Source organism: Protomyctophum bolini, assembly GCF_963924005.1.
Source record: "Protomyctophum bolini genome assembly, chromosome: 12".
In the NCBI taxonomy this organism is placed as follows: domain Eukaryota; kingdom Metazoa; phylum Chordata; class Actinopteri; order Myctophiformes; family Myctophidae; genus Protomyctophum; species Protomyctophum bolini.
This window is the reverse complement of record NC_137873.1, coordinates 15,096,080-15,122,089: the sequence shown is the minus strand read 5'-3', so window position 1 is coordinate 15,122,089 and position 26,010 is coordinate 15,096,080. Positions and strand designations below refer to the sequence as shown.

General features: G+C 43.4%; 2 protein-coding genes across 4 annotated transcripts in view; both read right to left on the bottom strand.

Moving 5' to 3' along the window:
* Positions 1 to 2,129: 2,129 nt before the first annotated feature.
* On the bottom strand, positions 2,130 to 18,729 carry lamc2 (laminin, gamma 2). 3 transcript variants are annotated; one of them, XM_080778551.1, is made up of 22 exons: positions 18,564 to 18,729; positions 15,077 to 15,253; positions 13,967 to 14,087; positions 13,370 to 13,491; positions 12,830 to 12,961; positions 12,374 to 12,563; positions 12,014 to 12,126; positions 11,699 to 11,911; positions 11,077 to 11,250; positions 10,710 to 10,943; positions 9,428 to 9,564; positions 9,079 to 9,238; positions 8,530 to 8,735; positions 7,489 to 7,568; positions 7,167 to 7,304; positions 6,679 to 6,823; positions 6,209 to 6,358; positions 5,851 to 5,965; positions 4,015 to 4,211; positions 3,195 to 3,353; positions 2,849 to 2,948; positions 2,130 to 2,410 (listed from the first exon to the last, which is right to left on the bottom strand). In XM_080778551.1, exons 1-22 carry the CDS (start codon positions 18,637 to 18,639, stop codon positions 2,157 to 2,159), a joined length of 3,393 nt encoding a protein of 1,130 aa, XP_080634677.1. In that variant the 5' UTR covers positions 18,640 to 18,729; the 3' UTR covers positions 2,130 to 2,156. The 3 variants fall into 3 exon arrangements, with proteins under 3 accessions (XP_080634677.1, XP_080634679.1, XP_080634678.1); XM_080778553.1 differs by having other exon boundaries at positions 10,710 to 10,916; XM_080778552.1 differs by having other exon boundaries at positions 13,370 to 13,488.
* Positions 18,730 to 23,457: 4,728 nt separating this feature from the next.
* The window catches only part of lamc1 (laminin, gamma 1), a 60,697-nt gene continuing 58,144 nt past the window's right edge, over positions 23,458 to 26,010 (bottom strand). The window contains exon 28 of the mRNA XM_080778550.1: positions 23,458 to 25,983. Coding sequence (XP_080634676.1) covers positions 25,727 to 25,983 — 257 coding nt within the window. The 3' untranslated portion in view covers positions 23,458 to 25,726. The remainder of the gene's footprint in view (positions 25,984 to 26,010) is intronic.

The window sequence follows — 26,010 nt, the reverse complement described above, 5'->3', positions numbered from 1 at the left end:
GAACAAAATAAGTCATTTAGACTATATTTCCATGCACACTCACTGCAGAGGGCCACCATATTTCCAAACTCACAGAGGGCCACTATACTGTATTTCCACACACTCACTCCACTTAGCCACAATTTGCAACACTAGATGTTTTTATAATGGGAATGAATCTAGTTGCAATACCCTCCATTGACATCCCATTGATCCAAATTGCATTTCCAATCTGCTTGTATTAAACAACGTTAAACTCACCAACATTGCAGCTGTAGGGAAAGCTTGAATTATTATCCTCTTTAAAACTGCAAAAGTCAACAAAAAAAATCCACCGTAGATATGTTAAGAGCTAGCCACTTTCTGTGAAGAAATTCCATGCCGTGATATTGTGCTGGAGTTTGGAAACGCTTGTTTTTACACCTTTTTAGCACCGGGTCGTGCTGCTGCCACCTGCATTATGTGCAAATTAGAAACAGGTGGTATGCAGATTGCAGAGCCGCGCTTCCAAACTCCAACACTTAGAAAAAGAATCACCTGCACAGAATTTCTTGACAGAAAGTAGCTAAGGGCCACTATATTCCCACACTCACTCCAGACTGAGGGACACTATTTCCACACTCACTCCACTATATTCCCACATTCCTGTACCTGCATTATTCTTTATACTGTAACTAACTAACTGTATTGCAGACCAAAAGGAAAACACAAAACTGTTGCTTTTGTTAAATTATTAACAAAAGCTAAAAATGTAATTGCAATATCTTTATGGCTTAAACTGGATCAAATTAATAATTTAATTCAAATGAACAATCAAGATCTCAAATACAAATGTTAAGGCAAAATTAATATTTCTCACCCAACCAAGTCAGGAGGTCACAGCAGGTTCCCCTTTATCCAAAAGCTCTGAAGGGATTCAGAGCTAAACCCTCAGAAATGTTCCTTGACCAAACCTTTCTTCTTCCAGATTATACATTTCTGATTATGGTTTAATATTGGCCTTAAAAGAGTCTAAACCACCACCAAAACACTCTTTTTGATACCTAAAATGGAACTCTGGCCATCTCATTTCATGTAGTCAGATGTTCCTGCAGGTACCTCACTTCCTGGAACCATTGCTATGCTGTTTGCCCACAGCTCCCCCTATGATCAAATCTTGTCAACAGAAAGCAAATAAATTACCATTGTTTAACTACACAAAACAAAACATATTTTCCCCAATTTTAACCAATGAATATTCCCTTGTTATCACCTAGTATGTTATGTGTGTCCAGAGGGCCACATTGCATGTACTTTTGTAGCAAGTATTAGCAAAAATAGCCGATCTACAAGCTCAAAACGCGTTTAGCTTGTAGATCGGCTATTTTAATTTTAAAATTGGAATCCTGAAAAGTAATGCATTTAGTTAATTGTGCAATACATTGGACTTAATAAAGATAATACAAATGTAATACTAGTCATTAAGCCACTATAGATTGAAGCGATTAAAACAGGTTATGTTAATATATCAGTATTCGGATATTGTGGGCCACATTAAGTGAAGGTGGGGGCCGCATGTGGCCCCCGGGCTGCCAGTTGCCTACAGTATGTATGATTTAAACTAGAGCATACTATAGATGTTCATCAGGGGGTTCTGGACCCAATGGGGTTCCTCAGGGTTACGACAGGGGGCCGTCCAATGTTTTTATATCTTTTATTTTTCAAAACTTTATACATTAGTATGAATACAATATATTATATATATATAAAACAACAAATGTACACAACCCTGATGGATAGATAGTGCTGCCATCATCACTTCCATCAGTGCATCCACGGCAATGATCCCACCTACTGTACCCCAAATAACTCCTCACCCCACAAACCTCAACAGGGCCAGGACAGAGCTCCTCACCCCACAAACCTCAACAGGGCCAGGACAGAGCTCCGCTCCATGGGCGACCGGGCCTTCTGCTCGGCTGCTCCACGCCTGTAGAATGCCCGCCCTGAGAGCTCTAAATACTGCTTTTAGAGAAGGCCCTATTTGACAAAGCTTTTTCTTAGTTTTACCTCGTTTTAATTCCTTTTTTATATGCCTTTGCTGTTTACGCCAACGTTTTGTTTATGTAGCACTTTTCGATTTGAGTACAAATGTACAAAAGTGCATTACATATTATTATTATTATTATTTTAGGTGTTTAAGCGCGCTCCAGAGGCAGGCCGTTATAGCATCCTTCAGGGACGGTCTTCAGGATGTCCTCCAGGTTGGTGATGTCACGCAGGATGCTGTCAATGTCCACATTGAGGGCAGCCAATCGGCTCCGCTGGCCAGCCTCCTTCTCCTCCATTTCCTGTAGGCGGGGCTTCAGCTGCCCAATGACTTGGCTGCGGGCATCACCCAGCGTGTTCTCCAGCTCCGTGAGGCGAGCTTCATCCACGCTGCCTGGCTGACCTGAGAACAGTAATATACTGTTAAATACATAGTTAAATGACAGTTATAAGACACTGGTGAATACACCGTTAAATCTGACATGATGAACAGTAATAGTATTATGATAGATTTTGGTGTGAATATTGGGGGGGCGAATGTGAAGTTGACAAATAACACATTTATACAGTAGGGGCGCTGCAGTGGCACAGTGGTATCTGCACATCACCGTGCAGTCTAGGGGTTTGAATCCACCACGTTTCATCTGGCATGGCTGAGCGTCTATAATCTATATGAACGGATTTGGCCGTGTTGGCCAATGTTCAATGGCAAAAACACAATTCAATTATTAATCGCAATCATTTGTAATTGTAAGACAATTAGTCGTCAACTTAAATTTGTGACAGTCCTAATTAAGACTAAATGGTGGGGGGGATAAAAAAGACAGACAGACAGACAGACCGATCACACTGAGCAGGTTGTTGACAGCTTGCAGAGTTGTGCTCACTGCCTCTCTGGTGTCTCTGGCCATAGCGTACGATCCACTGGCAGCCAGGGAGGCCTGCATACACACACACACACACACACACACACACACACACACACACACACACACACACTGTTTTATACATAGAACGGAGCATTCCCGTACGCGTGAAGATGCATGCTGTACAATATGTAAAGAGATACATTCTGTATATGCATGCTGTAATATAAATGACTGTGTGTGTGTGTGTGTGTGTGTGTGTGTGTGTGTGTGTGTGTGTGTGTCAGACAGACAGACAGACAGACAGACAGACAGACAGACCTCCTCAGCATCCTGTCTCTGACTCTCAGCATGGTTCAGCTCTACAGTCAGCTTCTCATGGGCCTCCTCCGCCACTCCCGCAATTCCCTGCACTTCCACGTTCAGTGTGGTGGCATCGTTCACCAGGTCACCATGAGGGGGCAGCGACGCACACATTCCCTAAGGGGGAAAACAAACAACAAACAAGACACACACAAAATCTGCTTTAAGTTTCCATGACAACCACAGATGGTTCAACATTCTTGATCAATTATGAATGGACGGCATCGTCGTCATCATCATCATGTGTCATAGTTTTTAGGTTTTAAGTGCTAACATCACTATACAGTACATCCTCATCAAGGCACCGCTCACTTCACAATGGGTGTGATTTTTATTCACTATGGTTGTGGGTTTCACGTTTGTGGAAGGTTCCATTCCCTGCATAGTAGAGGGCTCTCCAAATAAATGTTAAATCTTAAAAAGTGTTGAAGGGTCAGCAAAAAAAAAAAGATTGTTGAAAAGTTAAAGCTATATTGTAACCTTTGCTCCTCGTCTCTCCGGCTTTTTAGTAAAGAGAAAATACATTATCAGGTAATCGATGCCAATTTCATCCAATCAGGACAGAGAACCCAACAAATTGTACTGTATCCTGTATGAGTTCTCTATTGATTGGATGAAATTGGTATCCCGACCTGAAAATGAATTTTCTCTTTACTAAAGAGCTGGGGAGACCTGTTACTGAACATCGTCTCGTGTTACGGGTCAATTTGTACACTCTCTTGAGTTAAATTAACGCAGGGTCTTTTTTTCAGTGCAGCTGATGTCAAGTGGTGGTCACCTCCAGGGTGGCGGTGAGGGTCCGCAGGTGGTCCTGGGTCCCCTGAGCGTCCAGGAAGTGTTCCGCCACGCCGTTGAGGATGGACAGGGTGTGTGTGTTGCTGGCCACCGCCTGCTGCAGCGTCCTGTTGATGGCTGGCAGTCTGCTGATGGCCTCGTCCGCCTCCACACTGCGCACACCCATGTTCTCATCAAACCCTGGGGGAAAGAAAACAGTGGTCAGAAAGACAATTAGGAGCATATGACGAGCTGGCGCCCGGGGAGCAATTATGGGTTAAGAGTCTTACTCTGGAATCGTACCTGGGACAACCAGGGGCTCCCTAACCAACCCCTCACCTATGGCCACCCCTATAGTGGTACAGTGTGGTAGCTCTCAGGGCATTCAGTGTGGTACAGAGTTATAGTGGTACAGTGTGGTAGCTCTCAGGGCATTCAGTGTGGTACAGAGTCATAGTGGTACAGTGTGGTAGCTCTCAGGGCATTCAGTGTGGTACAGAGTTATAGTGCTACAGTGTGGTAGCTCTCAGGGCATTCAGTGTGGTACAGAGTTATAGTGCTACAGTGTGGTAGCGCTCAGGGCATTCAGTGTGAGACAGAGTCATAGTGGTACAGTGTGGTAGCTCTCAGGGCATTCAGTGTGGTACAGAGTTATAGTGGTACAGTGTGGTAGCTCTCAGGGCATTCAGTGTGGTACAGACAGAGTTATAGTGGTACAGTGTGGTAGCTCTCAGGGCATTCAGTGTGGTACAGAGTCATAGTGGTACAGTGTGGTAGCTCTCAGGGCGTCAGTGTGGTACAGTAGCCCTCAAGGTATTCACAGTGGTACAGTAGTGACATTGTTGTGTCAAGAAGGAGCAACCTCACAACATTGGCCCCCCGTCCATCCACTGAGTTCAATGGGCAGGTGGCGCCCATCGTGTGAGGTGCGTGCTGCTGTTAAAACAACATGGTGTGACGTTGCGTTGCCTTTCTAGATAGCGTGACATTGTGGTATACTCCACCTCTCAGGGTGGTGGTCATGTGGGTGGGCGGCATGCATTCTCACAGCATCAAACAATCCATTGTGAGGCTCTCTTGCGTCTCTTGCGTTTGATGTATGCCTTTACCTTCCTTATGGTAAGTCAAGATTGACTGCTAAAATGCTTATATAAATGGTTGTATGCTTGGTTCAATGGAACTGACGTAGTGCATTTAAATTTCTATTTATCAGTATCACAATGAACTTTTCCCCCAATGTTTTAAAGGAAAACTTTCTTTTTTATATTCATTATTATTTTAATATTAACATTATAATGTGAAAATCTTACAGTTTTTGAATACCGGTACTTGCACTATCCTCACAGCCCACAGGCCCACATGTTATGGCCCACTGGTACAGTAGTATAGCATGGTACATTACCTCTCATGGTGTTCAGGGCACTGGTACAGTAGTATATGGTACATTACCTCTCATGGTGTTCAGGGTACTGATACAGTAGTATAGCATGGTACATTACCTCTCATGGTGTTCAGGGTACTGCTACAGTAGTATATGGTACATTACCTCTCATGGTGTTCAGGGTACTGCTACAGTAGTATAGCATGGTACATTACCTCTCATGGTGTTCAGGGTACTGCTACAGTAGTATATGGTACATTACCTCTCATGGTGTTCAGGGTACTGCTACAGTAGTATAGCATGGTACATTACCTCTCATGGTGTTCAGGGTACTGCTACAGTAGTATATGGTACATTACCTCTCATGGTGTTCAGGGTACTGCTACAGTAGTATAGCATGGTACATTACCTCTCATGGTGTTCAGGGTACTGCTACAGTAGTATAGCATGGTACATTACCTCTCATGGTGTTCAGGGTACTGATGACATCGTTGTGTTTAACATTGATGATCTTCACAGCAGCGTCTGTTTCAGCCTTGGCGGCATGGACTCTGGCCAGGTTCCTCTCATAGTCCTGCAGAGATATTAATTATTATAACATCATGTTAATGATGATTTACACTATATTATACAGTGAATTGAAAGTACTATACTGTAGGCCGGTCTGCATTAGGTTGTGTACAATGTAGCCGTTATTGGTTCTCTCCACAATATTTATCCCCAACACACACACACACACACACACACACACACACACACACACACACACACACACACACACACACACACACACACACACACAACACACACACTTTACTTTGAGTGCAGCTTTGCCGCGGTCCAGCTGATTCTCCACCTCCTCCCTGAGCTCCTGCACGTCGTCCTGGACGCTCTGAGACGCAGTGATGTTGCTGTTCACCTGCTCCTCCAGCTGCTCCACCTGAGAGAGGACCTCCTGCAGCTCCTCCTGAACACCACACCACACCACACCACACCACACCAATGAACAAGCTTTATTTGTCACTACTAGGCGTACAGGTGTACAGGCAGCAAGTGTTGTGATGACTGACTGGCTGGCTGGCTGGCTGACTGACTGTGACAGATAGTATGATGGGAGTCATCGAGGCTCCGTTCAGGTTGAAACACAGTAATGGAATAAGAATATTTACTTAACTCACTTAAATGCCGGTAGTCTTGAATTCACATTATCATGTGTCTCTTGCACACCGGCCTGTGCGTGCGTGCGACGTGCATGCGTGTGTGCGTGCGGAGCGTGCGTGTGCATACCTGCAGGTGCGCAGGGAGGTTGGTCTCCAGGGTGTGTATGCGTGTCATCATGTCTCCAGACATGCTGCTCTCATCCTCAGCCTCCACACTGACCTGAGAGGCCTGGCTCTCTAGAGCCTTCACCTGGAAGGATGTGTGGTCATACCTGAGCACACACACACACACACACACACACACACACACACACACACTATTACATACATCGGTACGGTGACTTTTATGATTTATACATAAAATAAAATAAAACATTATTGATTTTTTTCCATATATAAAATACTATGAAAACAATGCCCCAACAAAAACAACAACATGATTTATAATTTGTATTAATAAACATAGAAAACAGCCTTTACATCTCAGTAGTATGCCTATGTACAATTTTCTTTCTTTCCCCCTTGGAGAGGAGAGGAGAGGAGAGGAGAGGAGAGGAGAGGAGAGGAGAGGAGAGGAGAGGAGAGGAGAGGAGAGGAGAGGAGAGGAGAACTCACATGTTCTTCAGTTCTCCTATCAGTTGCTTGACGTGGTTCTCTCTGTTCATCAGGTTTCTGACGAGACCCAGGCTCTGCTGGGAGTGAGACAGAGCTTCACTAGCGATCTGCTCCACCTGCTCCGCCTGCTGCTGATGTCTGCACACACACACACACACACACACACACACACACACACACACACACACACACACACACACACACACACACACACACAAACCTGTTTTTGTTGGTGTTGTTTTGTTTTCATGAAAATGGAAACTTCTTGTTGATTCTACTATTGAAAATCCGGATCCGCAGATCGGCTGTTTTGGACACTTACGTGTGGGCGAGCTGTGTGGCTTTGTCAACCAATGAGGACAGGCCGTCTGATCCCAGCGCTGTGTCTCTCTGAGGGAAGCCCTTATATGGTAGAGGAGAGAATGATGTCATGCATTGGGTTGTTGTTGTCAAGCAAATACGTTTGACACTTTGTGTGTGTCATTGTCACCTTTCTTCTTTCACCCTGGCAAAACAGCGGACAGATTCTCAGGCTTATCGAGCCCACTATTGAGCATTTTCTATTATTATGTGTGTACCGTCACACTAAAAGTGTAATGTATACAGTACATCATCGTACAGCGGTGTCACGCACCAAAAATAGCCAATCTACAAGCACAGACCACATTGTGAGCTTGTTCTGCTTTTCTCTGCAATGATGGACTGAGAAGAAGTCTCACATTGAATACGTCACGTCACGGCTAGGCGACACTATTCATTCATTTGCAAGGGAGATAGTTTTGAGTTCCCAAAACGTATTATTATCATATAAATAATGGCCATTATCACAACAATGATGACGCATCACACAACCATCCGTCCCGGTCCATTTATATAGCGTGGCTGCTATACCCGATAACAGGCTCGACAAGCCAAAAGCTTATTGATACTCGGGTCTCGATAAATTCAAAACCGGGTTTAATGTACCTGATTTTCGGGCTCCAGGAAGTTGTGCAAATGTGCAGAAGGGTGAAATCATCCGTCAAAGGCTTCTGCCAGAAATATGGGGAGGGGCTATACTATACGAAGAGTCGAAAACCTAGAATGTCTTTACGTTTGTTTAACGGCACGCTATAAATACTCATATCGTCTCGGTCGGGTGGAAACCTCATGATGTCCAACTTAAACTTTTCAGGATTCAAATGCAAAATGCTAAAGTTGCTTCACGCCGCGTTTCGAGTTTGTGGATCTACTACTTTTGATGCGTTTGTGTGACGCTGTCAAGTAGGTTGTTAATTTACGAAGAAAAATAACAGAAAAAGTTGAAATATGGAGATGAGTGGTTTCTGCCCGACAACTACGATATGGAAGCCACGGTCCTCACCGCTGATTGGATGCTGACGTTGGCCTTCACCAGTTTGTTCCTCATGTCCTCGATCATTGATTGGACGGTGGAGACGCGCGTCCTGTACGCTTGCTGCCGCTGTGCGATGCTATCCACGGTGTCGGCCACGCCCCCGAGGGAGTGGTCCTGACGCAGCTGGTCCTTACTGATGACAGACAGACGGCCCTGCAGGCCCTTCTCCATTTCTATTGGGTGAACAGCAGTGTGACATCATCAGTACGAGACTATGCATGACTGACATACTGTAGATGAGAGTTGTTGTTCTACCTAACAAACACTATATAACAATGATTAATATCACAATATAGGCCTATTTAACAGTTTCAACACAGAAAATATCCCATACAGCACCTTAACCCATTTTGACCTGAGATCAGATTCTAAAAATGTCTTCTACATCCTGACAGTCAGTCGTTCGTAGCTTGTAGCGCGCCACTCTGTGGCGCCCTATGTAGATCTGCTATTTTTCAAGCAAAACATAATGCTAACACCAAAAGTATACATTTTCTCTGTCACTCGGTGACTTGCCTGCCAGTGTATCGGCGTTCTTCTGCAGCTGTGTGATGGTGTGTTCAGCATCTCGGAGGGTCTGCTCCATCTGGGCGCTGGTGCCAGCCTGATGCCCGCCTCCTTCTGCACCCGAAAACATTTTCTCCAACTCCTGGAACTTCTCAGCGTAGCCCTCCACCTGCCGAACAACACACCCCCACCCTTCTGTCACGTCTGAAGCTATCTATGAAATCTATACAATATGTAGTGTGGAGGGGTGGGGGGGTCCCTGCTTCATCGCTCTCTCTCAGCGAAGGGGTCCTTGGCCTGAAAAGGGTTGAACACCCTCGGTTTAGTGTGTACGGTTGAGGTTCAGTTTCACTTTTACCTTGGTCTTGATGGGGTCAAAACACGCAGGACAGGAGGATCGTTGACATCTGAGACCTTCGTAACCTTCTCTGCACACACACTGACCCTTGTCGCTGCACTGCACCGACACACTGCCCTGGACCGAACATCCACACACTGTAACACAGTTAAAATGTATTCATTCAAAAAATATACCACAATATTCAAGTGGACAGAAATTAGCGACTTCTGAATTTGATCGGTAACCAAATGTGGTGTAACGCGTGTGTCGTGTCGGCAAACTAAACTGCTAAACCAACTGCTAAACTAAATTAAACTTTCTAAACAAGGACCTATAGGCTACTGTACAAGGACCTATAGGCTACTGTAAAAGGACCTATAGGCTACTGTACAAGGACCTATAGGCTACTGTAAAAGGACCTATAGGCTACTGTACAAGGACCTATAGGCTACTGTAAAAGGACCTATAGGCTACTGTAAAAGGACCTATAGGCTACTGTAAAAGGACCTATAGGCTACTGTACAAGGACCTATAGGCTACTGTACAAGGACCTATAGGCTACTGTACAAGGACCTATAGGCTACTGTAAAAGGACCTATAGGCTACTGTACAAGGACCTATAGGCTACTGTACAAGGACCTATAGGCTACTGTAAAAGGACCTATAGGCTACTGTAAAAGGACCTACAGTATAGGCTACTGTACAAGGACCTATAGGCTACTGTACAAGGACCTATAGGCTACTGTAAAAGGACCTATAGGCTACTGTACAAGGACCTATAGGCTACTGTACAAGGACCTATAGGCTACTGTAAAAGGACCTACAGTATAGGCTACTGTACAAGGACCTATAGGCTACTGTAAAAGGACCTATAGGCTACTGTACAAGGACCTATAGGCTACTGTAAAAGGACCTATAGGCTACTGTAAAAGGACCTACAGTATAGGCTACTGTACATACATTGGTATGCCAGAAATAATTAAAAAGAAAAAGAGGTAGCTGGCAAGGGTTTTGGAAATAGAAAACCTTAGTCTAATGATTACTAAGAAATATTGTACAGCTAATTGTATTATTCGACTACATTTCCATGCTGAAGGTGCATATAGGCTTTGTGTAGCATTAGTGGTTCTACAACAAGTCAGTGCTTTCTTCATGCGGAATCATATAATGAATGCATTATGTAAGCAATACAGCAATTTATTTATATAAAAGAAACATACCTGTAAGTATTTGATTATGTTGATTATGTAGTACGTAGTGTGTGTGTGCGTGCAGCGCGTGTGTAGCAGAGTGTACTTACGTGCACATTTCTCATTGGCGTGTGTGTGGTAGTATCCCTCCGCGCAGCTCTCGCAGTGCTGCCCCCTAGTGTTGTTCACACACTTCAGACACGCCCCCGTCACGCGGTCACAGTTGCCCGTGGCACCGGCGTCAACATGGCCGTTACAGTGACAGCGCTGACAGGGGCGGGGCTGCCCCCCCATCCCCTGAGGGTCGCCATGGAAACCTTCCTCACATATGTGGCAGTGAGAACCTGGAAAACATTATGGGATGGTTGTTTCATTAGTGCCTGGAAGTAACTAAGTGTGTGTGTGTGTGTGTGTGTGTGTGTGTGTGTGTGTGTGTGTGTGTGTGTGTGTGTGTGTGTGTGTGTGACGGTGACCTACCAGTAATGCCAGGTGGACAGGGGTCACAGGTGACCCTCAGTGACCTCGGGTTCACGGAGCAGTCGACCCCGTGGGGACAAGGACATTTGATACACAGATGCTCTGCGTTGCTATAGTAACCAGGAGAGCAGCTCTGCCCGGCGGCATCACTCTGATCTGATGAAAAACATTCACCTGGAAGGAAGAAAGAAAGAAAGAAATTCATACCAGTAATAGTTATAATTGCAATATAGTCCAGAGTGATACAGTGTAAAGTCTGAGTTCCATTATTTTCCTTGCACATACATTAATATCCCCATTTCTTTCCATTTTCCCATTAGTCATTAAAATCGTGAACGCATCTGTCATTTTCGATAATTGGACGGTAACTAAAAGCTGGATGTAGGAGCGCCCCTCAAAAATAGCAGATATACAAGCTCACTATGAGCTTGCAGATCTTCTTTTTTCTTTTAAATTATGTAAATCTATAGCCTACTTTTTCAGAAAACTGTTTTGTAGACATTTGTAGAGTTGGCCTCAGGTTAATTGTTCTGTGTACAAAACAACATGGACACCAACTACACTGCGACCCCAACGACACATACAACCATCTGGTTTCAAGGTCACAGCGTCGTCCTCTCACCTGTCTCGCTGTCACATCTTCCCGCGCAGCGACAGGGCTGACAGGGGCTGAAGGCTCCATCGCTGGGCGCGGCGTGCTTGAATCCCGCGGCGCAGCGCTCGCAGCGCTCCCCCGTGTAACCTTCTGGACAACTGCACTGCCACGCCCACGCTGCCGGGATACCGGCGCCACGGCGAGCCGACACCAGGTTGGCGTTGTCCAGGTAACCGCGCCCTAAGGGGGGAGGGTATAGTTACTTCCTGTCATGTTTACTAAAGACTCAGAAATTCTCGTTTCACATAATTATTCTATTGAGATGTACAGGCAGTGTCTCACCGTCTTGTCCAAATGATGCGCGGATCTTCAGAGCCGTCAGGTTGTGGAGGAGTCTTTGGAACTGAGTGGAAGACAGCTGAGGTCTCCATTTACTGCCCACACGCTCATCCAACCTGCGCATGCACACACACACACACACACACACACACACACACACACACACACACACACTCACACTTTAACCACTTTTTGCCTTTTTTACCTTAACCTCTGGTGACAGTACCAAAACAATCTGAGCACCCATCTGCCAAACAAATTGAAAACAGCACCCTCTTTTCCTTAGAATTTGCTGGAGAGAGAGAGAGAGAGAGAGAGAGGGAGAGAGAGAGAGAGAGAGAGAGAGAGTAGTACCAAACAGACCTGAAGTTGTAGGTAATGCTGACACCACTGGAGACAATGGAGCGCAGTGGGCCCAGGGCGGCAGACACTCTGTGGCCAGAGCCCTCCAGAACCACGTCGCTGGTGGATGGGTAGCGCTCCCCCCGGTCCAGACGCAGAGAGAAGGACAGGTTCTGACCGTAGCTCAGAACCTGGTCCCCCAAGTAACAGGCTGGAAGACGGGTTAACATTCATATGTAAATATACATTTGTAGGGATATTATTAGAATGAATAAATGTGTATACGAGGGGAGTGGAGATGAAGGGAGAGGAGGATGGTAGAAGAGAAGAGAAGAGAAGAGAAGAGAAGAGAAGAGAAGAGAAGAGAAGAGAAGAGAAGAGAAGAGAAGAGAAGAGAAGACAGGACAGGACAGGACAGGACAGGACAGGACAGGACAGGACAGGACAGGACAGGACAGGACAGGACAGGACACTCACAGGGAGCATAGAGGTAAACAGGGAGGCTGTGTTTGGAGATCACTTCCAGGTCTTGGTATTTTGGAGACCAGCGGAAATGAACGTCTGACGTCGGAACACCAGGGGGTGCTGCTGCACGCCAACCCTCAGGACCTGCAAAACACGTTTTATTTCACATTTGTATGCTTCAAAATATGCCGACTTTTGATTAAAGATGCGGTGCCATAGTTTTGTACTTTTTCTGTTTTATATGTGTCTATGGAGTTAGCATAATACACCTGTGTATTTTTGGTTTCTTCCTAAAAGCTGAAAGCCTTTGAGTCAAAAGGCCCAATCGAAATATGCTGTGTATTTTGGGCCTTTTGACTCAAAGGCTTTCAGCTTTTAGGAAGAAAGTGATTTTAGTGACACACTAAAATCAGGTATGCCCAACAGGTATGGGCACTTAGCTGTACACACTTTGGGGGGTAAAACAACAACACTTTTCTATCAAATATTATGTTGGTTCGTCTGCATTATTTTGAGACATGTGATGTACAGTATATTTGGTATAAATGTTACCGTTTGTGAAAGAGGAGCTGATGTTGTAGACAGAGTAAGCACTGCTCTGGGAGCAGCTGCTGGAGTGACCATAACAGAAACACTGATGAACTGACGGCTGGTCTGCCTGCTGCTGCCCGCTGCTGGACAAACATAAAAACACACACTTACACATGGGTTGTGGACCAGTGCTGATCCCCTGACTGAAACCTGCAGATGCAGTGGTTCTCATTTCTCAACCTTTTCAGGCTTTAGTTTAACCCCTGAACTAATAACATTTGAACTGGAGCCCACCTCAATTTCGTTTGACTCAGTTCCACAGTTCCACAGATAAAATAGCCAATCCACAAGCTCACGCCTCGCAATGGCCAATGTTTGACCAGTTTTTTATAGTATAGTTTGTTGATTATTACTTTTGCTGCAGATATTGTCTTTTCTTTTTGTTTATGGGGTATTTAAAAGGTCTGTCATCATGGGCACCCCCAAGATCAAAGATCATGTGGCCCACAGTTTACGTCTCTCTAATCTACAGTGACTCAGTATGCTGCGTGCGTGTGTGTGTGTGTGTGTGTGTGTGTGTGTGTGTGTGTGTGTGTGTGTGTGTGCGTGTGCCTGTACCTGTGGTGACATCCCTCTGCAGTGACAGCTCTTCCATCAGGACAGAGGTCACACCTGGAACCAACAGCCCCGAGCCTGCAGCTACACTGCCCCCTGCTGTCACAGTTTGGACCTGCAGAACCTGAGAAATACGAATCAGAATTTAATTCAATCTCAGTTTATTTATATCCTTTGAATAAAATTATCCATATAATACTAGCGGTCAACTAATGTGAAGCCTTGAATACATGGAGGAATTTTGTTTTAGTTGCATTCCTTTATAGTGAATGAATTATGCAAAAACGAGAGAAGAAAGATTTCAGAATCAGTACAGTCCAAGGAAGGTACAGGTCAATACAGAAATCGAGAAACGGAAAGAGGATAAAACCAGAAGACTTGTTTATATCAGGGTCCTCCATTTTCATTTTCAAGACATACAAATATACAAAACTATGCAAAAGGGGGTGTATGTGAACAGTATAGAAAAATAGAGGGGGGAGGGGTTCCTTTTAAAGCTGCCTGTATGATGCTCTTGAGCAGTTTTGAAGTAGCTTAGGGATTCACATTTCTTAATGGCTGTTGGTAGGGCGTTCCACTTAACAAGAGCAAAAATGTTACATTAATATATATTACATTATTACATTAAAACAAAATCTATTCATGAACTCCAACGCAACAGCCTATCAAAATGTAATATTAAATAATAAGGATAGCACTGGATAAAAGACAGAAGACACTTTTACATTATGAATATACGCTGACAGCTGTGTTTATAAAAGGATTTCAGGATTTCTTTCTTTATTTTTAATTTAGAAGGGTGCCCTCCTATGCCCAGCTTTGAGGGTTTGTGTGAACACAAACATTAGCAAGTACAATGTACAAGTACATAATTGAGGATAAAAGTGAGGGCAGAAAAGTGAAGACGCCAAAAGTTATTGACCGGAATGACATTTGCGATGGTTTGATTGCTGAGTACGGAATGTGATGTATGATGATAAGAGCACCCCTCACTTCACACGAGTGTGATTTTTTGGTAAAGTGGGCCTAATACCACAATTCACTAAACTTCGTTTGGGGGGGGTGAAATAGGTGAAATATTCTTTTAAACAATCTTCATCAAACTGCTCTCACCTATTGGGTTGCAGTGGCAAGGTGAGCAGTTCTCCCCTGCCCTCTGGTGGTAGTGTCCGTCCTTGCAGCTCTCACAGTGACGTCCTGTGGTGTTGTGTTGACAGTCGACGCAGTATAAACCCAGTGTGTCTGAGCGGCAGTACCGAGCCTTACCGTTACAAAGACACCTGTACGCTGCTGGAATACAAAACAATATAATATAAAACATTAACAAGACCATACAATTTAGCACTAGTATTAGCATAGGCTGCACAGCCTCTTTCGGTGAAGGCTCTGTTCCATGTAATGAGTAAAATGTTTTAATGTCAAGGACAGCTACAATGTGCCCTGATACAGGACTGCCAGGAGAGTCAAGAACCAGGGCTAGAATAGGCCTAAAATTTTAGCCTACTATAAATTCCATTTGGCTACACTCTCACACCACCCTCTCTCTACACCACCAACCTATCCCTGGACAGGTAAAAATCTCTCTCTAGAGACGGCTCGCTAGAGATACACTGCCACGTCTTCCTTCTCAGAATGCATTTCTTTCATGTGGATTCCAACTCCAAGGGATTCTATTTCCCAAAAGTTGCGTAACTGATCTGACAATGCCTGTTCCTCTCCGACGCTGATGTGCATCACTTCAATGTCCACAACTTCAGTTATGATATTTAGCGTGGTGACTTCTCCTTGCACCAGCCATCCAAATACACTTTCCAGTGCAACTATAGTCCTTCGTCCAGGCTGGACAGTAACATTTCATCTCGCCCCTTTGCCAACTCCCCCCCCGCGAAGACGGCTCGCCCCAAGCCGTGGTTAGCTCGCCCCCAAAGCGTGGATATCTCGCCCCAAAGCACGGATATCTCGCCCCATGTTTATTTCATGTTTATTTTACCTTATTTCTCATATTAGAACATTTAGAATCAATGTTGTTTGTCAAAGGAGAACATAACCAGTTTGTTGTTGTTGGGGAAATTATGCATGGATAATGATTAATGGCTCACCCCCCTACATTGTTCTGGAAATTCCATTCTGGAAAGGTGTTCCATTCCTACATTGTTACTGAAATTAGTTGTTGTTGTTGTTGTTGTTGTTGTTGTTGTACTATTCTGCTATGTCTGCCTAAAAGTACAGTACTTGAAATTCCAAGTGTAGACAATCTAGAATGTCTTTAAATTTGCATGCCATGCACGCAACCATAAAGACTCATTGTGTATGGCGAAGAGCCAACATGGTCTTAAACCAGCAGCTGAACATGATTATAATCGCCCCAGGATTACTAATGTAATAATTACGCTCATCATCAGTGATTACATTTGATGATGAGGTAAACCTCTGTCACACTGAAGCTTCAGTTCCCACAGGAGCAGCACATAGACACTCACACATGCCTCCGCTTGTTGTTGTTGTATGTTGTTACAATGTTGGTATTGGAACCATGAGAGCTGAATTATGATGGTGGAACCAACAGGTGTGTCCATGATGGCGACCACAACCTCTGTCTGTCTGTCTGTCTGTCTGTCTGTCTGTCTGTCTGTCAGTCAGTCAGACAAACCACAGACAGACCTGTCTGACACAGACCATTAACACTAACCCAGCTACTGGCTCCTCCCTGGGGGAGAGTTGCCTTCTGTTGCAATAATACTAAGACAGTGTAGTGTAGGAGGCTAGTGCCTCAGTAAACTATAGGATCACAGGTAATATACTGTAGGCTACCGTAAGCCAGGAACCTATAGCAGTCTAAAGTTATATCCTGTCAAAAGAATAAATAAACTGTATGTAAACAATGAACCTAGTACCTACACCTGTTTTGCAATCTAAATTACATTTTTAACATTGTGGTCAAGAAAAACAAGCCTATAGGAAACAAAATCATGACAACTTAATGACCAAGGTCTGTCTGCATGACCATCTCAATCACCAGCAACAATGAACAGTAGTAGGTAACAATAATTTCTCAGTACAGTCAGTCAGTCAGTCAGTCAGTCAGTCAGTCAGTCAGCCAGCCAGCCAGCCAGCCAGCCAGCCAGTCAGTCAGTCAGCCAGTCAGCCAGCCAGTCAGCCAGCCAGCCAGCCAGCCAGTCAGTCAGCCAGCCAGCCAGTCAGTCAGTCAGTCAGTCAGTCAGTCAGCCAGCTACATACAGGTCAATCATTTTAAGATGCGGGAAATGATTATGCACCTTCAAAATAGTTATAGACCACATCTTTTTCACAATAACAGGGTGGGATTTCAGATGACAAGATGAAATGAGTTTGTAATTATAACAGTACATACATTAATTGTGAAAATACATCAGTGCCAGTAAGTCCATAAGTAAACAGCATAAGAGTGGTGGCATTTTTCTGGTGCCACTCAAAAAAGCCAATGCAATTATCCCATATAGATTTCCAAAACAATATTTATAGCCTATCAATTATTTTAAGCATAGAATCAAACCATCACAGGGTCCTGGTGAATCATGACCATACAACCTTTGATTTTGTGAAAAATACTATAGTAATACTATTAAGATATACCCTTTGTTTTGCTGTTTTATTTTCATTTTTTCACAGAATCAAAGGGTTTATGGTCATGATTCACCAGGACCCTGGATGGCTTGATTCTAGGCTTAAAATAATAGATCTTTTTGGAAATGGATTGGCTTTTTTGTTGGCTTTTTTTGAGTGGCACCACACTGCTATGCCCTTTGATTTCAATCATACACCTTTGGATGAATTATAGACCTGCCTGCCTGTCTGTGCTCTGACTCTGAGAAATGTGGTGTAGAGGGGGAAAAAAGAGGTCAATGAAATATACTAGTTGTACTTTGTATGGTATTTATACTTTCAATAGTCGACATAATCTTAATTTGAGTCTACTTTGTACCAACACACCGTTGGGGAATGTCAGTATAATAATTTTGTGCCAAGGATTTTTGGCGGCAGACCCCCACATCTGAAAATGTTTTGTGTCAGGGGCCCCCCAGAAGACTTTCCAAACATTTTTGATATGTTTATTTATGTTATTTTGTATACCGGTATCTCCTATTTTCTAAATCTGCTGCCAGTACAAACCCATTTAAGTCACAGTCAACATATATGATATAAAGAAATGACCGACAAATAAAACAAAATATGTATTAAAATATTGTAAGTAAGATAATTTCCATTGTAGCCTACAAATGTGATTTAAATGTACATGGGATATTTTCTTGAAGATTACCATGAAAGCATCATGCTGTCTGGCAGAGTTGTATTTCAACTTTGGTTTTCCCCCCGTAAATGAATGCCAAACGTTACACTATATACACAGAAGTAGCTAAAATAGACGACTAAATAATAACTACATGTATTGGATCCAACAGAACACAGGTTCTTTTTTTCCCCCTCCATATTTTGAAAGTAACGGTTTCTGCCTGGCAGCAATTAGGTGCTTTTCGTGGCTGATATTCAAAAAATTGGCAGACAGTAACAAAATATAAAAATGTGAAAAAGTAGAAATAATAGTAGTAATGTGTAAACTTACATTGTAAATGGTAAGTGGCGTGTACAGCACAGATCAGAGTGAAGAAGGACACACATAATGGCCAACATGTCTTCATGATCACTGATTAAATCCTTTCAGTGAGAATCAATGATAATCCTTTGATTGCGGTTCAGTGTGAAAAGAACAGGAGAGAGAGCGCTGCTTTATAAACTCTGTGTATAGCCTGCAGCATGTTGTCACACGCTGCACACTGCACTCTGTCAGACACATTTAGTCATACAGTATCTGAATCACACAGGACACACATGCACACATGCACGCGCGCGCACGCACACACACACACACACACACACACACACACACACACACACACACACACACACACACACACACACACACACACACACACACACACACACAGAGGCAGGAAGTTGTGTGTGTGTGATAGAACAGGGTGGTGTTGTGTGATACAGACTGTGGTCACTGCTGATGATTATACTGCTGGTGAGGTCCTGGTAGGAGATCAAACCAGCAGTACTAGAGGTCCTGGTAGGAGATAAAACCAGCAGTACTAGAGGTCCTGGTAGGAGATCAAACCAGCAGTACTAGAGGTCCTGGTAGGAGATAAAACCAACAGTACTAGAGTTCCTGGTAGGAGATAAAACCAGCAGTACTAGAGGTCCTGGTAGGAGATCAAACCAGCAGTACTAGAGGTCCTGGTAGGAGATAAAACCAACAGTACTAGAGGTCCTGGTAGGAGATAAAACCAGCAGTACTAGAGGTCCTGGTAGGAGATAAAACCAGCAGTACTAGAGGTCCTGGTAGGAGATAAAACCAGCAGTACTAGAGGTCCTGGTAGGAGATAAAACCAGCAGTACTAGAGGTCCTGGTAGGAGATAAAACCAACAGTACTAGAGTTCCTGGTAGGAGATAAAACCAGCAGTACTAGAGGTCCTGGTAGGAGATCAAACCAGCAGTACTAGAGGTCCTGGTAGGAGATAAAACCAACAGTACTAGAGGTCCTGGTAGGAGATAAAACCAGCAGTACTAGAGGTCCTGGTAGGAGATAAAACCAGCAGTACTAGAGGTCCTGGTAGGAGATAAAACCAGCAGTACTAGAGGTCATGGAAGGAAAGCAGCAGTACAGTCCTCACTATGTTTAAAAACATAAAGTGTTGACGTCTTGACGACATGCCCAAAAAAAGGTCGCCAGGCTGAAAGTGGTTACAAATCAGGGCCCCCAGATGACACATCATGATAGTGCAGTGGCAATTTAAGGACTCTTAAGACCTTTTTAATAATTTCTATTTGTTTCTTTAAAAAGAAAGAAAAGAAAAAGTCCATTACTGCGTTATCAACAAACTATAAAAACAGACAAATTATCAAATAATATAAGAAAGAGGCAAATATTGTGAAAATAGCAGACCTACAAGCTCACAGTCACAACGCCTCGCATTGTCTGTATATCTGCTTTTCTTATACAATATTTATCTGTGGAACCGAGTCAAATAAAATGTAGCCTCATATGCTTCAACTGTAAGTTCTAGTCAGGGTGGGGGTCCCCAGATCAAACAAGAAGTGCATCTTTACGAGTGTGCGCGTGTGTGTGTGTGTGTGTGTGTGTGTGTGTGTGTGTGTGTGTGTGTGTGTGTGTGTGTGTGTGTGTGTGTGTTCTATGAAATCTGTATCCATGGGGTGTGAGAAACACACACAGACTGATACAACATGACGAAGGGAAATAAACACACCCCGAGGGGAGCAAATCAGACATTTGGTGACGACGGCCACACCCCAACACACACACACACACACACACACACACACACACACACACACACACACACACGCAGGCCACTCCCTATACCTGGTCTGACAAACACTCACACTCACAAAGACATGCACATACTTGAGCACACACAGCCACACCCTTCCCACACGCGTGCATGTGAAAGTATTTTCTCTTTCCCTCTCTCTTGCACGCACGCACGCGCACACATGTGCGCACACGTGCGGTTTGAGGTAAGGGAGTGTGAGTGCATGTATAGACAGGAGTCACAGGACGTGAGTGTGTTGTTTCTACCATTGGAAAGACATTAGTTCCCAAGAAAACACACACACACACACACACACACACACACACACACACACACACACACACTCACCTCTTCAGACTCAGTCACCACCTAGCACTCACCTCTTCAGACTCAAATCCTAGCACTCAGACTCACTGCCTAGCACTCACCTCTTCAGACTCAAATCCTAGCACTCACCTCTTCAGACTCAACCCTGTGTTTTGATAGATATTAGTTATACTATGCAGATATATGTTGGACATTCAGTAATTGGGTCTTATCATCAAAATAAGATGATAATGGTTTAATACAAAACAGAAAATCCAACAGAATTTGCCACAGGCAAGGCCAAGTCTTTGCCACGGACATATTGATGATGACCCCTGGTCTACACACTGCTTCTAAATGTTTTATATATCATGTCTGTAGCCAAGTTAGTTTTGTATTCATATCAGTTTTATTTTAGTTAACTGTTTCCAAATTTAGTTTTCCTTATTTTGGTTAACTATGTTGGTCAATTAGACAAGCTGTCTTGCTCTCAAACAGACAGACAGGACACTGATATGACTTGAAGACAGGGAACAACACAGTGATTCACAGTGCAGTTAAACATTAAAATAGAATGTTCAGAATAAAAGTTCTCATTGTTTAGCGAACGCAGCTGAGAGTCGACATTTAAGACAGACAAAAGACTTCTTTACATCCTTGAGGAAATCTGTACTTTCTTTTTGCAGGGTTCTTCGACCAGGGTTCAGATAGGGGGTCCTCAGAGTTACTACAGTGGGGCCGGAAAACCTTTGTCCGATAAGAAAACAATGGAACATATGCATATGAAAATATGCATTCAATTTAATCCAACATATTAGCAAAGATAATGTAACAAAAACATGTAATTATGATAGTGTTACTGAAGCCATCAAAGTTGTGTCATCAGTTGAAGACACATTTTTGAAGAAAAAATACATAATATCACAAATCTTCTCTTCTGGGGGTCCCGGACACAAAACCTTTGCAGATGGGAGGTCCGCAGCCAAATAAATGTAATTTTGGGAGCCCTTCACACAAAGTTTGAAAACTACTGATTTAGAAGGCATGTAGAATCGAACTCAGGTCTCAATGGGTTTTATTGTACTTCCAAACTAGTCTTGCAGTTAGAAGGCTTTCTCAAAAATATATGCGTTATACATTCGTTGCTGTCCGGAATAAACCACCTAACTCCATCTTTAAAATTATAAAGTAGTGCTATTGAACACCCTTCACGTCTGTAAATCAATGAAAAGTATCAAAAAGACAAAAACCTCCTAACTCCACTTTACCTGGATTATTTTTCATTTCCTGAAGAATGAACATTTTTGAGTTAGGTTTCTTCTAGACAACAGAGATATAGTATGTATGTGGGGTATTTGCTTAGTCTCTCTCAGAGAGGGTCCTTGGCCTGAAAAACATTCAAGGTCCATGCCATGACCTACAGTACAGAACACACAGAAATGGCAAATACAATGATTGCATTCATCATACAGTATACATTCTGCAGGAAGGCAGAAAATGCACACTTCATAAACAATGAACTTACAACAGTTTCTCCTGTAATCATCTTTATTATTCAAATGTTACAGTTGGGTTTACAGGAAGATCTGGGGAAACAAGCAGGCCTCTTTCAGGTCCTCACGGGGGTGGTGGGGGTGGGCGATAGCAGGGCAATAAAAAGTTGGACATGAGAAGTGATGCTCTCTAACACCACCGAGAGGCTGTGTGCAGCGCATACCTGACAGTCTAAAAACATACATTAGGATATAATACACATCATGTGGTACATTATAAATAGGAAATACTGCAGTTTATACATCATGTACTGGGGAGTGGGGAAAATGAAATGTACGTGCACCACAACCTCCCAGGGAGCCACGGTAGAACAAACATGAGATAAAACTTCTAACAATAAAAACATCCGTCGTTGCTTCACAACTTTGACTTTAAAGTCCTCAACACATCGGCCGAACCCTGCTACACCTGGCCATACCGCCATGTCATCTAAAGAAGGAAATGGACACCGACGTCACAAATGACAGGCACTGGGTCGCAAACTAGAGCCGGACATTTGGTGGAATTCATTGAAATCAATGAGAGCTTAAGTGGATGAGATTATGAATAAATAAACACTATGTTTGAATGACTGTTTTTCCTTGGTCAGGTTTTTTGATCTCTCGTTATTCAATGTTTGCAAAATATTATCTTATTGAGGCATCTAAAGAGCACTGTTAAGTTTCGGACTACCTCAATAAAACTATAGGCCAGTATGCACAGAGAAAACAAGACACCAGGAAACTGATTATCTGCCAAAGGTCACAATCATTCAGAAACGGTGTTTTCGCCCAGCTCTCAATGATGTCAATGCATTCCATTGACCGTCAGGCTTCAGTTTGCCTCCCAGGTTCATCAATGGAGCATGCCACGATGTAAAACAGTCCTTTCCTTCTTACATATCCTTGGTTTACAGGTATAAAGGAGACACACCTGGACAGGTGTAGTGGGGAAGAGGGAGTTGCTGCTAGACTGACACTTTCACCTGCTGGACACAGATGATGTAAAAGATGTCTTTATGTTGTTGTTTTACTCATTTCATTCGACCACAGAGTGGAGTGAGATGCATCCCAGCAATCATGTGACATTTTAAGCACGTACAAATGAATAGTGGAAATGGCACATCTACAAGCTCGCACTCACAGCGCAAGCTCCTAGATTAGCTATTTTTGCCCTATTGGAAAGTTATAGAAATTGTTTGAAACATTGGTAAAAAAAAAAAAAAAAAGTATTGAAAAAAAAGACAAAATAAGTAATTTCTTCTTTTTTTCTTTAGAAAATGTGCCCAAAATAGTGACGTTAGGGATCATGTGGTTTAAGAAGTGGTTCTTCCTGCTGTTGAGGACCATATGGTATAAAAATAAACCCTTGCTGGTCTGATGGTAGAGAATTCTTTACCCCCGCTGGTGTACTGAAATGTCGTGACAACATAAAAAAGGCGTAACGAGACATGTGCGATAAAACGTGAAGAAGCCTCTTCGTCTTCGGGGAGGCGGAGTGATGTGATTATAACCAACCATTAGATTATTAATTAAGGCACAAAACACTAATTAAAAAGAATGGTTAACTAGCAACTTGTGACCAAGTTAATGACCTTGGAGTCCAAGCATAATAAATCAGCTAAAAGATGAAATGTTAGGCACACAGCAGGGTGGGAGGGGCATGTTACGGCTCCGCCCCTTGCTTCCTTCCGCACAGTGAAGACAATTCCTGATTGGGTCAATGGTTTGTTACAAAAATAACGTAACAAAAAAAGCAACAAACAAAAAACAAAATATTTGTCATTGAAGTTGACCCCCACGGAGAGCTATGTATACACGCAAGCATATTATATACCACAGACTTTTATCATAAACATTTATATATATAATATATATACTATATATATATTATGTGGAGGTTTCAGTTCATGTTTGTTTGTAATAGACGCCATGCGGCTGTTTGGGTGTTTGAAGATATTTTTTTAAACTTTTATTTTAAAAACAAAAAACAAAACAAAAAAGCTCAGCCAGTCCTGATTCATTTAAGAATATATTTACACAAATAACTAATTCCTCACTCTGTCATAATAAAAAACATTCACACAAAAATATAACATTTGTAATAATTATTAGCACCAGTGTATCAGAATAAAGGTTTTCGCTACGCAAAAATGTACACACTTGCATAGTGTTTGATTTTAGCCGTTTGAAAGAGAAAAAACAAAAAATAAAATGATGGAAGTTATTGGTTGATTGGCAGAAAGCAGCAGCTTCAGGACACGATAAAACAATAAAATAAACGTTTGTAGTGTTAGGAGTCGACGTGGATCAACATGACCGTGCTGAGTGATTCACGGGTCGTGGACTCGGCCGGGTGGGAATCGAACAAACAGCCGTGTGAGAAGAGCAGGACAACAGAACCTGCAGCTGCTGAAATACTGTCAACGGTGGGAATGCCTCCTCCTAGTGGAGGAGGAGGGGTGAGGCGTTGGGGCGATGCTACGAAGCAAAAGACAGAAATAAAACGAGGATTCCTTCACTGTGGAGAAAATTATTAAAACCTCTCCCGAGGATGCCAGGAGAACCAGGAAGTAGAACCAGGAAGTCAACAGGAAATAGTTAACGGCGCCAATCCGAGCCTGACCGAGTGTCCTTAGGCATGATGGGAGGAAAGAAAAATGAGTTCAAACTCACAGCATGAACGTGTGTGTGTGTGTGTGTGTGTGTGTCTGGAGGTCGCAGTCACAACTCTCTGCTCATGATTTTCGTGACCGAAACATGCGGACCCAGTTGTCCCACAATCCCACAGCGCTGTCCTTGTACCACTGTCTGCCTCATGTTCAGCAACACACACACCAATAAAAGCCTAATTTATACCCGCGACACGTTGCAGTGGGCTTGGAGATCTGATGTTTTAGGCGAGTCGCAGCGTATAAATTAAGCAAAAACACAGCTGCTTCTCTTCGTTGTTTAAAAAAAAAACATGGAAACTTGACTTCTCTCTGCTGAACGAAAGAGACGATGAAAAAAAGGTTTTAAAACAGTTTTGGTAAAAATGTGGTTCTAGAGTGAGCAAGAGCCCGACCGATGTCACATTTTTGGGTCCGATGACTATCCCGATTTCGGAGAGTCCTCCAGTCTAGACCACCGTTTACCGATGTTTTGACCCATATTTTGTCAAACCATTTTAAGCCCTATTCAAAAGTTTAAAAAAAATAGCTAATCTATTAGCTCACAAAGCATTGCTGCGCGATGCGTTGTGAGCTTATAGATTGTTACCTTCAAAAACTTTTCAAACTTTTCACCTGTAACGAAAAAAAATTGGGCACCAGGCTGTAAGTGGTTCAAAATCGGGACACATCAGCTGCATAATTGCTGAAAAAACGATGTCACCAAAGATGCCGATGTCGCAAAAAAAAGAGAAAAAAAAAGAAGGAAAACAAAGTCAAATAACGACCGATCGGCCAGAGCGATATTCATCGGTCAGGCTCTCGTGATGATGTCAGAGGAAGTAAAGGAGTGTTAGAAATGTTTTGGAGGGGTTGTGGAGGTGGAATAGAGGTGGTCTCTAAGCCCTCTCCAGGGAGGGCGTGTTAAAGCAGCCTTCCGGTAGCGTGTTCTTGATGTCGTTGAGGTTGTCGATGTCGGCGCGAATGTCCCGGATCTGCCGGTCGTAGTCGCTGATCAGCGAGTCCTGGTTGCGCGCCACCTCACTCAGCTCGCCGAGCTTCCTGTCCAGCTCACTGTCGGCCATCTTGCTCTTGGCGCTCTGCAGCGACTCGTCGATCTGGTTGAGCTTGGAAAGGTCGACCTTGTCGATGTTACCTGGAGAGGCGGAGAGCAAGGGGTTAA